The sequence below is a fragment of the Cyphomyrmex costatus genome, unplaced genomic scaffold (assembly GCF_001594065.2).
Source record: "Cyphomyrmex costatus isolate MS0001 unplaced genomic scaffold, Ccosl1.0 scaffold69, whole genome shotgun sequence".
Classification (NCBI taxonomy): domain Eukaryota; kingdom Metazoa; phylum Arthropoda; class Insecta; order Hymenoptera; family Formicidae; genus Cyphomyrmex; species Cyphomyrmex costatus.
In genome coordinates, this window is record NW_017280255.1 from 2,835,420 (window position 1) to 2,847,661 (window position 12,242).

Genomic DNA, 12,242 nt, shown 5'->3' on the forward strand with positions numbered 1-12,242 from the left:
TACTTAACGCTACGTTGCGCGGTGTATAGAAATTTTTCTCGTATTGAAGGTTCTGTTCCAAGGCCTATAAGAAGACCCAAAGAAAACTGAAAATCATACTTACCTGGCGTCGAGGTTACCGTGATCAGTAAGGCGGTTCCTCCAGGGCGAGGCTCTACCATTGCACTACGGTTGGAGCTGACCCTTGTGAATATCTCTAATGTGGATATCTCGGGCGCAAAATTTTTGTTAGTCCGGGACTGCGTTCGCGCTATCTCGGCATAATATAGTTACAAAAATAATTTATTTAAAAATCCTCGCCAAACTTAGATTTATCTACATATCGATACAATTTTAACAGAATTTAACTGTTAATAGTAGAGGTCAGGATATAAGAACCTCAGTCTCGAGAAAAATATGTACACTATATATACGTATAGTATACGTTAGGAACACTAAGAAGAAATTTTTCTTAATTTTAGTAAATATATTTGCACTAAAAGTTAAATTTACTTAATAAATAAATAATAATTAAATGGTAAAACTTTATGTTTCAATGATAATAAATCAAAGCATAAGAAAATGACTTGTTGATCAATTTATTTGAATTTAATTCGGATTTAATATTACATTACGCAGTATGATATTTGTTGAAATATAGTATGCAATTAAAAATAATTTATTTAACTGAAAAATCATTTGCATAAAATAAATATTGTTGAAAAATCATTAATTAGAAAAAAAAAAATAATTAAATTTTAATCTTATTTGACTAAATGTAAAAATTTTGCTACAAATAAATAATTTTCTTTGTATTAAGACAATAACATTTTTCGAATATTGTGAATACTTATAATTTCTTGATTACGTGTGAACACAACTTTTTTAATTAAAAATATATAATTTAAAAGAACGTGTTTACAATTGTACTTATGCAAACACACACAATTTAATAAATTAAGGAAATCTGTTTTTTAATATATTTTTTATCAGTGTCTATTATGCATCTTCTATATGATGGGTGCCTTTCAACATGCTTATTGTTCGCCAATGTTAAACAAAAATAAGATAATCACTGTGTTGTACTGTGGCACTTGTTAGAAGGCACACGATATCGATTCAAGAATATATTGGCCTTGTAGCAGAAATCACCATTATGAAATATTGAAAGTTTTATTTAAAATTTAATTTTAAAATGTTTGAATTCACTATTTTTATTAAATAAATAAAAGCGTGTAAGTGAGAGAGAGTTTAAAAATCGAGTTTCTTTCTCCTAAAGACTTTTTAACTCAGAGACTTGCTTTTTGATGATCCAGTTGAATTCGTAACCGCGTCGCGTGAACGCGAACAAGGCGACACGACGCGACGTTAGAGGCGTCAAGGTTTAAATTTAAACTCACTTTATATCCCCTCGCAATTCCTGCAGGATGTTCTTTGTATGTATACAAGTTCGCAACGACGTGAATGTGGATGAAGCCCCGTGAAAATTCTCCGGCTATTTTAAGCAGTACGGAACGAGAAAGAAGAACGAGAAGAAAGACACGCTGCAATTTGCACGCGAATACACAGATGGCGGATGGGATTTGTTAATTGAACACAATTTTCTAATTAACGATCGAGCAAATCGAATTTAACTTGAACGTCGTGAGTGTCGAGTGATAATTAACATCTTCGTATACAGGTGTATGCGTACAGAATACTTCGCACCTAAACCTGAACTGAATTAGTTCTGTGTGCAACTGCAATACCATTTTCTGCATCGTCGAAGGATATCTCCAGTAACATCCAGCTTAACCCTGGACTATCGTAATATTCCAATCATGTAGGCTGTCAGCCCCAGGTGATATTTATTTTTTCGTCAGCTACGCAGTAATTCCACGAACGAGAAGATACGGTAATCATTCTTAATGAAGTTTGATGGGGAAAAAGGAGCAAATGCGAGCGATAATGTCTCTGGGACAAGAACAAAATATGTTTAATTACTGAATACTTTTTTCCTCGCGTTAACGCGATTAATATCTGCTACAAAATATCTTTCGTAATAAAGGCTAAAGAAATGAACGTGATGAGTGATAAATCGCTTAGTGACGCGAGTACGAAGTCTGATAAAACTTTGCGATTCTCAAGGGAAATCTAGAGTATACCAACGTAATTTATATTAATAGCATCTTAATAGTAATTGTTAGCAATAAAAAATCTGAGATGTCTCTTCTTTTGATCGAAGTTTCCGTTCCGTCCTGACAGACGGTAGACTCGTTTCACGGACAAAGTGGATCGTGGATTCCTCACTCGACTTGCATTTGCATAATTGGAAATATTTCAGTTTTCCTCCGTAGTGCATAAGTGCAGTCGAGGACTGCGAGATGAGCGCGGACAAGGATAATTGATGCTCCAAAGCATTTATTCCTTCCAGCATCGCTAAATGCAATTCCTGGCGCGTCTAGCTTGCGAATTCGCAAGGCAAACTGCACTCTCGTGAAGACGAAGAGGCGTTCTGGGATCTGTTCTCATCGGCGCCGATCATTCATGCGACGTAGGAATTCCCTCCGCGAATTGTCTAGCTAGGATATGGAAGCGTCCAGACGAGATGAAGGATCGATTCGACGAGATCGTTCGTCACACTGGCGACAGATAATTTCAATTGAAAGCGCTGACGCATGGCTTCTACAATAGACCGCATATATGCGTTAATATAGCGATCTTGCGATTTTATACCATACAAGGAATACGTCAAGTCAAGAGAAAGATGAATTCATCTTGATGTCATAAAAATCAAAATGATGATTTTTTTTAATAGAAAATTTAAGACGTTAAGAATTGAAATACATTTTGATTTTTTATCGATATGAAATTATTTAATATGTAACGAATTAATGACTTTTCTATGTACAGTTAATTTTTTCAGGTTTAACAAAGACGGCTTTTTTGGTTTTCAATCGATCGCGATAAATTGTTTGGGGGTTAATTTTCTCTGGGAAGATTACGGTATCATCTGAAACGTGAAATTGTATCCAACACATTTTGAAATACCGCTTTGTATTTAAATTAATCCCATACGCATCCGCTTCGATGTTAATTTCGGAAATCGATGTTTTACGTCGACGATGCTCGCCGAAACTGCAGCGGGCATTAACTGGACTATTCACCGTTTGCCGAACAAAAAAAGAATGATCCACTCAAAAATGCGGAGGGGCACTCGTGTCTAAAAGCACTTGTGAATCGATACGCGAGTCGATTACACGAAAGAAACGTGGCGCAAATTAATGGGAAGCGAAGCGTTCGGATCGGGATCGAGGGGGAAAAAAATGAGACGCGAGAACGAAATGATGGCGTTGAACTTCCGTCCTGGGATATATTTTTTGTTGGCAAATCGATTGTATCGGACAGAACGTTCGAGAATGCGACGTGAATAATGAAAGAGCCGATTTACCCGTTAGAAGTGTAAAACATATATTTCAAGATAAAAGTTTGCTATTTTCGTTTTCGAGAAACATTCGAAAGAATTCAATTCCGAAGCACTGCTAGTATTTATTCATACGAATTGTTCTTTTGCTATTTTGAACTGCAATAGTCTGCTTTGAGATAATGAATAAGTCGTTGGTCTCGATGAAACAGCACTTATACACATCCTGTGTTGCATCAATATTTGGACATTTTGTTAGTCTAGCGATGGAATTGCAAGTACTCTTCAACCATACGCGACGTACTTATACATTCCAACAAAATGATTCATGTCAACACTTTGTATTAAATTGGATGGTTGTGTATACATAAGCTACAGGTACATTTAATGTTTTTGTTCTTATTTTAATAATTAACTTTTAATAATTATACTGCATATTACTTATACGAAATTTTTTTGAAATTTTTTTTCTTTCTTTATAAACACGCGATATATATAGACAAATATTTATACTTTTATGTATTTGATATTAAATTATTATGTTTTTTTATTTTACCTTATTAGATTTTTTATTTACTTTAAGAAGGATCGATACATTTATAATACAAAAGAGAGAGAGAGAGAGTTATGCTTATAATATTCTATTTTTATTGAATAATACATTTTAAAATTTATTTACTTTTTTATTACTTTTTATTGTTATAAACAAAATTTGAAAAATAATGAAAATCTAAATTTGCATTTTTTTTCATCATTATTTTGAAATATCTATCTTACCTCTTTAAATGTAAAATTATAAGAAACAATTGAGTAACAAGATCGATTTCAATATTCAAATAAATTTGGATTTCGTCTTGATTAATATCTACAATCTGTAGAATTGTAATTTGAAAACCTGTGAAAATGCTAAATCATGAATTTTCATGTTGCGATGCGACAACTTTTAATCGCGTTTACGTAAGGAAAAGCAATACTCGCGTCTACCGCGACGTTGGGCAACGACCTCCGACATTGACCGAGGTCATTTCATTCTGTGGCAAGGCGAACACATCCGTGCGACGCATCGTTTTTCAAAGACCGCTTTTGCTTTCTTTTTCCTCATATGCTACCACATACTCTCACACCCGTGAAAACGATCCCTCGTTCGTCTAAGAGTTTCCCTTCTGCGGAAAAACAGGAAGATGCTCGGTTTCTTTAAGAAGACCCTCGTTGGGTGCCTTCTTCGTTTTCTATCTTCCTCCGCGTCGGGAACAACCATGTTTTATGGATGCACTCTCGCGATGCTATCGCTTTTTGAATATTTATTCGTTTATTTATATTGATCGGAATTGCCAGAAACTCATTGGTGTAAAACATGGCATGATTCTCACGAGACATTGCTTTCTATTACAGTTATTATATTGCTCGTACTTTTAAATTGAAATCCATATTATGTTTTCGAAAACGCAGGAAAAAACATTCGTTTTTATTTTTTTGGAAACATTTCTTTTAATTTATTACATAATGAAATTACTCGCCGTAGGTATATCAACGAGATCGACATTACGGTTTTATCTATTCGGTTGTAATTTACAGTGGCTGAGACGAACAGATATGCAAATCGAGAACTGATTTAGAATCAGTCATCTGTGGAAGTTGACTGTGAATTATTCCGGAAGTTAAACGCTCGACGATGCGAATAAAGGCGATCTCGTTGGCAGAACTCAAAATGTGGGTCATAGAAAGTTACGCGAGGAAAGTGGCTCGCGATTTTAATTTAAGTTATTGGTTTATGCATGTAAGTTAAGACAGGAAAGAGTAGCTCCTTGTGCATTTCAAAATGAAAATTTTGACTCAAATTCGGCCAATTATTTCGCATTTATAGTGAAACACAACAAGTAAATAAAATAAAATAAAATGACAGAGCAATAATATAAAGATATAAAATCGAAGTATACTTACAATTAGATATATATAAATACAAATAAGTTATATGCAGTACAAAGTGATAAAAATGTTTGAGATAAAAATATATAATTTTATATTATGCAATAAAAGTAGTTTATTAATGTATTTGCCTATATGTTTCTAAAGTTTCTATTAAAGATGTATGTGTGTGTGTGTATGTAGCTTCTTTAAATAGAATACATATTGCATATAATATGGTATAACAAAATTTCTCTTGTCTTTCTATGTTATAGCATTGCAAAATGTACGAAGAGGCATATTACTGAAAGATTATTAGGTGTGCTACCTTTGATGCAAATACCCTTATCAGATAAGAGAATAAAAAGCAATGAATTTTGAGAAGAAAAACGCTTTCTTATGGTATTATATTGATTTGTGAATTAAGATTGCAAAATCGCTATAGCTATTAACGTAAACATTAATTCAATAGACGAGACTTTATGAATCAGCATTTAGTCACGATTACCTTTAATTTTGGAGATCAGTGAATTAATAATTTTTAATAAATGTATGACGCAGACGAAGTCAAGCTAAAGAGAAGTGACTAATATGGCATCAATTTATATTACGGTCTTATATTGCGTCACAGAATTTCGTACATTCTGTCGTTAATGGAAAGCATCGACTCATTCCAGTAAAAAACATCACGAAGACGTCATCCTGACATTGGCATTAATGGAAATTCATTCACCATGACTCATGTCTTGTATGATGTAGCCAGTTTACTTTTATTACTATTTTAAACAGGTGTGGCGTATGGAAATTCCGCTCTGCTGTTAGTCGATTTTTAACACTCTTATCCAAAATTCACCTTTTTACTGTTTAGTAATCTTTTATTAAAAATTCAAACTTGTTTAATGGTTATTATTAAATATAGAAAACATTTATTAAATTATTATAAAATCACTTTAACATTACAAAATGTTGTTCAGTTTCAAGGTTTTAAACAAAAAGTATTGTTGAATGATAGTAATAACAATAAACAATACGTTAAGATAAAATTTAAACAGCTGTGTTGTTTGAAAATTTTGTCTTTCTATTAATCAATTTTTAACGTTCTTATTCAAAATTTACCTTCTTACTTTTTATCTTAGTCTTATTTTCAACCTTATCTTAATACACCTTTTATTATTATTTTACAATATTATTCATAAAATAATATTGTAATAGCCAACATGATTTAATAATAATATAATATAATATCGATATTGTCTACATTTAATAAATATATTATCTCTATCAAACAAGTTTGAATTTTTAATATAATTAATTTAACGCATAGTAATTTGTGTGATATTATTGCAACACAAACGTTTATTTTAATTTTATAATATGTTTTCTGTAGACATTGTAAAATTCATTTTGCATGCAAAACATTTACATTAACTATACTATTTGACCCTCTTAATAGTTATTGGTAATTGCAAAATTTAAATGTTATTTAAAATTCAATACGTAAATTAACGAATGCAAAATTCTGCATGAGAATTTATGAATGTGATAACACATTCTATTGTCAACATGATTTATTGTCCGGAGTTTTCGTAATTTTTTTCAATTATTCGATGGGTATAAAAATGCACGGCGCGATGGCGCGAGATACACATTATCGTTATTCTCCCCTCAGTTTCTGGCATTTCGAGGCATTCTGTGGAGACGGCGTGGAAAAGAAAATAATATAATAGGCCACGGTCCTTGGAGGGACCGGTTGACGTAACCGGTCCACTATTTTTAACTACATCCTTTTGTTTTACTTTGTCCTGGCGCTCCCGCATCTTTATCCACGTCTTTGCACTCTTCTTCCTACTCATCCATGTAAAAAAAAAACATTCTATTGTCTTTTCTTTTTTTTGTAGATTTATTCAAAAACATTTAAGACAGTTTGGAACGAATAATACACACATATTCATAATATATGTCTATAAATTTTTGAGCAGAAAAGTTTAAGTCTTTAAAGAAAAATTTACAAACAAAGGAAAGAAAACAGAGGGCCACGTTCAAAAATTTGAGCTATTTTTTAATGCTTATTTTCGATGCTGTGAACATATAGTAAACGTTTGACAAAACTTTTTTGTGCATACGTTGATCAAAAATAGTTGGAATGTTTTATTGGAAAACATTTTGGACCAGAAATTTCAGAAACGAGCACAATGTAAACAGCTGACCAAAAAGTGTAGGCAAAAAAGTAGATAAATCCACGAATATAATAAACACAGTTAGAAACACAGTTTTCTCGATGGAAGTAGGATGGAAATAGTCAGAGAGAAAGGAATTTGTCATTTGCAAAACAGCGTTAGATGCGACCATTACGTTACCTGCGCGACAACCGTTACACGATGAATACAAACGAGAGCGTCGCGTACAGAGAGTCAATTTGCAAAGAAAATGCGTGGAATTTCTGTAAACACGTTAACTTAGTTTATATTCGTTACTGCGCGTATTGTATAATCGTAAAACCAAATCCGAAAATTGATTTCTTCTTCATTATGAGATATGTATAGACCCCTTTCTAAAAAATTATAATTTATATTTTAAGTATGACCAATAATCAGAATTGCAAATTTTTATCTCTTTTCATGGAAGTTATTCATTCCTTTAATACTTTCTATTAAGAGTTTTTCATTTAAAAGGAAAAAGGTATATTATAAGTAACCCACAACACTATTTGAAGTACAGTATGTATATTTTCAGAATAATGATAAGATGACATTGAGTTATGTAGATATAATTATATCTACATAAAATCAAATACCAATCAATAAGAGAAACGTGATTAGAATATATTTTATTAGTCATTAACTCCTTTTATGATTTGCGAATAAAATTGTGACTTGAAACTTAAGAAGATATTTGGAAAATATAGAAGTTACAAAAACTGAAGACGTATTTTATTCAACACATATTTCATTGTAAGAAATTGCATCAATCATTGTTACAACATCCCGCTATATCGTCATCTCCATCGATAGTTTATTACTCATTAAAAATAAGAAATGATGTAAAAATAATATTAAAGTCTTTTCAATTTGCCTTGGATTTATATTAGATGATTTATAATTGTTGTATTAAACAATATCCCTAAACCTTTGCAAAACATGATTTAATTTTTCATGATAATAATATCCATTTCCTAATTTGAAATTGCAATGCAAATATAATAAAATTCGTAAAAAGGTTACACAAACGAGCAATTAAATAGATCAAATATTAAAAGTAGTTTAGTAAAAAGTAAAAAAAAAAAGACTAAAACTAGTCATTAATATATAAATGTATTTTATGTTAGACATTTATCAATGAAACTGTTCAAGTTTCATTAATAAAAAATTTATCAATAAAACAGATTTTACATTTATTCTTTAAAAGGATGCTGAAGTGATCAAATTATGACATTGCAATCGTATTAAAATCTCCGAATTGACTAAATAGAATATAAAAAAAATTCTTTTCTTGGATTAAAGCAAATGTAAAATCGAAAAAAAGTTAATTTTTTTCAGTTATAATTAACTTTTTTCGATTTTAGTATAAAGTCCACTGCAGCGATCTCCTAATTTTGCGTCCACTTTAATCCTGTAAAAGAGAGGATATTTGATTCCATTTAGTCAATTCGGAGATTTTTGTACGCCTGTAATAACAATAATTTGGTCACTCCAGCATTCCTTAAACTGTTTCAAGTAAACGTGCAAAAAAAAAAGGAAGGATCTTCGGAGGTAACGTTTCCAAAACGGCCGCGTAGGGGGATGGACTGGCGCTCGGCCGTCTCCGCCGGCGTTCGGCGGCGCTCGGCGGTACTCGGCGGCGCTCGGTCGTGCAGCTACACCGCCCGGAACCGTCAGTCCCGCGCAGACTCTCGAGGTGCGGGTATATACGCTTCGTGTTCTGCTACTCTCGCTGCTTCTCCGGCGTTTTTCCCACAAACACAAGAAAGAGCTCTCGGAATCGGTGCGACGCGCACGTTGTTCCGGACACGTCGGTGTAACAGCCGCGTGTTCCGCCAAAGTACCGCGAGTGAATTCGCGTTATATCCAGAGTACAGTGGCGAATACGAACGATAGCAGAGAAAGGGCGGCGAAAGACAGGGAGAGGAGACAGGGAGTGAGTGAGAGGAGGACGGCCGGAGTGCGGCTCGTGATCGATCTCACAGTGTGTACGCGCGTCAAGGTGTTTTCTTTCCGCGTCGGCCACCCGTCGCCGATCTCTATTATGTCACCGGCCGCGCGTGCCGGTAGACCGCTCTGATTCGAGGTACTCGCAAGGCACGCAACAACGCCCGCCACGATGCTGCCGCAGACACCTGACATCATCCCGACTACGCTGAACCAGGTAAGCGGGTGGCGGTTGTGACGCGGTGAGGCTGCGGCGGCGATATACGTTTGGACCGGAGGCGCCCGGTCTCGCCGATTCAAGCCGGTTGGAATTTCGGTTGGAGTTCAAATCTTCGCAGGACGCTCGCCGCCGTGGTCTCCCCCGCGTTTTCGCTCTCGTGACGATGCTCGCACGAGCTACTCCGGATCCGAGTGCGTTTCTAGTTATTGAGGTAGTTCGATTTCCGACGGCGTTACGGGGCCACGTCCTTCGCTCCACACAGCCTGAAGTATTTCAGAAATATTTGTAAAATATATATATATATATATCGCAAGATTTGAAATATTTCGAAAATATAAATATGTCCGGGAAAATCCGAGTTTTCTCGAAATATTCTTTTCCCTACGGTATACTTGTATAATATTTTTAAAATATTGTTGCGAAATATTAATTTTGATGCAGTGTTTTAAAATATGTTTAGAAAATAGTTCTGAAGTACTTCATTGAAATATTAAAAAGAAGACTCGCATAAAAAAATATTTCATGCTTTGGCATTTCAAAAGTTGTCTGGGTACATATTGTGGAAATATTTCGATTGGAATTGTTTAATTATTTCCTAGATTTTTATTGCGTTTTCTCTTAAGTAAACGGAGTGATTCCGATCGGAATCCGCACAATTCTATAATACGTGTCCCGAACGTTAGAACGCGAGGATATCGAAGGAAGTTTTTTTTCCGACATCAGCACATATCTCGTTAATCTTTCGTGACATTGGCTACGTTTACACCGTGCACTTAGTCCGCGACCCATACGATAGGTGTTTTTGTTTAATTTACAGGATAAACAAGAACATCTATTGTTTAGGCCGCGGCCTAAATGCACGGTATAAACGTAGCCATTGTCACTCGCGATGAAAATTATTATTCTATCTAGTTCACACACTTCGCTCTATTCCATTTTTTTTTTGCCGTACTATTAACCCTTCGCCGGCAATGTTAAAACAGCTGCACACGATATTATTCCTGCTGAATTGCTCGCGTTTTAATACATTACTAGAATTGCACCACGCAGCTGAATTTTAAGTAATGCAAACTTCAAGAATTTCTAGTAATTTTTATTAAAACGCAAGTAAAATTTGACGGAGAAAAAAAACGTGCGTTGGGTGCAGCAAGCTTTAGACTTTAAAGACACATTTTTCTTTATTATTATGAATTGTAGTATAGGTTTAAATCTATAAAAGATAAATAAAATACCATCCATCGCTTCTACGACAACAAAATTTCGTTAGCTTTTATAAGTATGTAAGAATTCTTTTAGATTTTTACAATCTAGAACGATATAAAAATCTATATACACAATTGAAGTTTGACAATTTCAATAGTTTCAACATGTTGACGAAGGGTGAACATTTCACATTGCTGACAGAAGGTTTAATAATAAAACATTTTAAACGATATATGAGATGAATTAAAGGATTGATCTCGAAGCAGAAAATGGCGTAAATTTTCTTTCATCTTTATCTCACGATAACGAGAATTGGACTCCGGCAGCAAACCGGTTTCAATGACTGGCTTCATTTTCCAAAGTTACTCCGAAGTTTCGCGTTGCATTTCGCGGAGAATCTGGGAAAGAGATATTTAACGATATTTTACATGAGAGTACGCTGCCTGAATTTAGCAATTATTCGCGGTTAAATTATTTCACATTTCCGTTCCGCTACAATCGCACGCGATTAATTCGAGGAGCCCGCATGTTATATGGTGTTTAAAGCTCCGTTATACAAGCGGATGTTCCACGCGGCAGAAATTGATTAGCCTCGGTATCCTGTCATGGCTCGGCGGCATCCGAACGAAATAATCGTCTTAAAATCGCTCCAAATCGCAGACTAGATCGCGATCAACCTCGGAAAGAAATAACCGACGATAATAAATGATATTCGCACGCGATACGGCCGCGAACATAGGTAATGTTAGCTCAAAAGCGCTTTTGAATTCTCACATAACAGATAGTATCTCCATTTTGGCTATTCCGGAAATTTTAATTAAAACTTTGTCCGTTTGCTTGATTCTCGCCGCGAAGAAGTTTGGCGCAATCTCACAACTCTAATCCTAGAATAGTTCAGCAACTGACATTAATATAGTTGTGATGCATCTCAAGAGATGTTATGGCATCTAAGCAAGAATTTGTTTCCTTTGAAATAAGTCTCGTTACAACTTTATCTGAATTATATATATTTGATTTTGTAGTACCATGTATAAAATTTTGCGAGAAAGAGAAGTGTTTGATGAAGTATTGGTAAATTTGAAATTATTTGAAGTTTTTTTTATTTTAATACTTTTTTATTTTAGATTTTTAAATATATTCTTACCAGTTTCGGGTAAGAAACAGACTTTTTAGTTCTGACATTAACATTAAAGTGATATAAAGATGTTATAAGGAAAGAATGTTTTGCAGAAGTATGTAAAAATTTAGCTACATAAATACCTATAAAAATAATATTGTTGGATTAACACAAAAAAACTATATGTAAGACACTCAAGCTTAATGATTTGTAAACAGTTTAGACGTTCCATCCAACTTGAGCTTGAGCCATCCTACGTAATTATTTTCG

The 12,242-nt window shown here is 34.1% G+C and overlaps 1 protein-coding gene across 1 annotated transcript in view; it reads left to right on the forward strand.

Moving 5' to 3' along the window:
- The first annotated feature begins 9,604 nt into the window (after positions 1-9,604).
- Positions 9,605-12,242, forward strand: part of p130CAS (Serine_rich_CAS and FAT-like_CAS_C domain-containing protein p130CAS) — a 63,371-nt gene continuing 60,733 nt past the window's right edge. The window contains exon 1 of the mRNA XM_018547951.1: positions 9,605-9,649. Within this exon, the coding sequence (XP_018403453.1) occupies positions 9,605-9,649 (45 nt within the window). The remainder of the gene's footprint in view (positions 9,650-12,242) is intronic.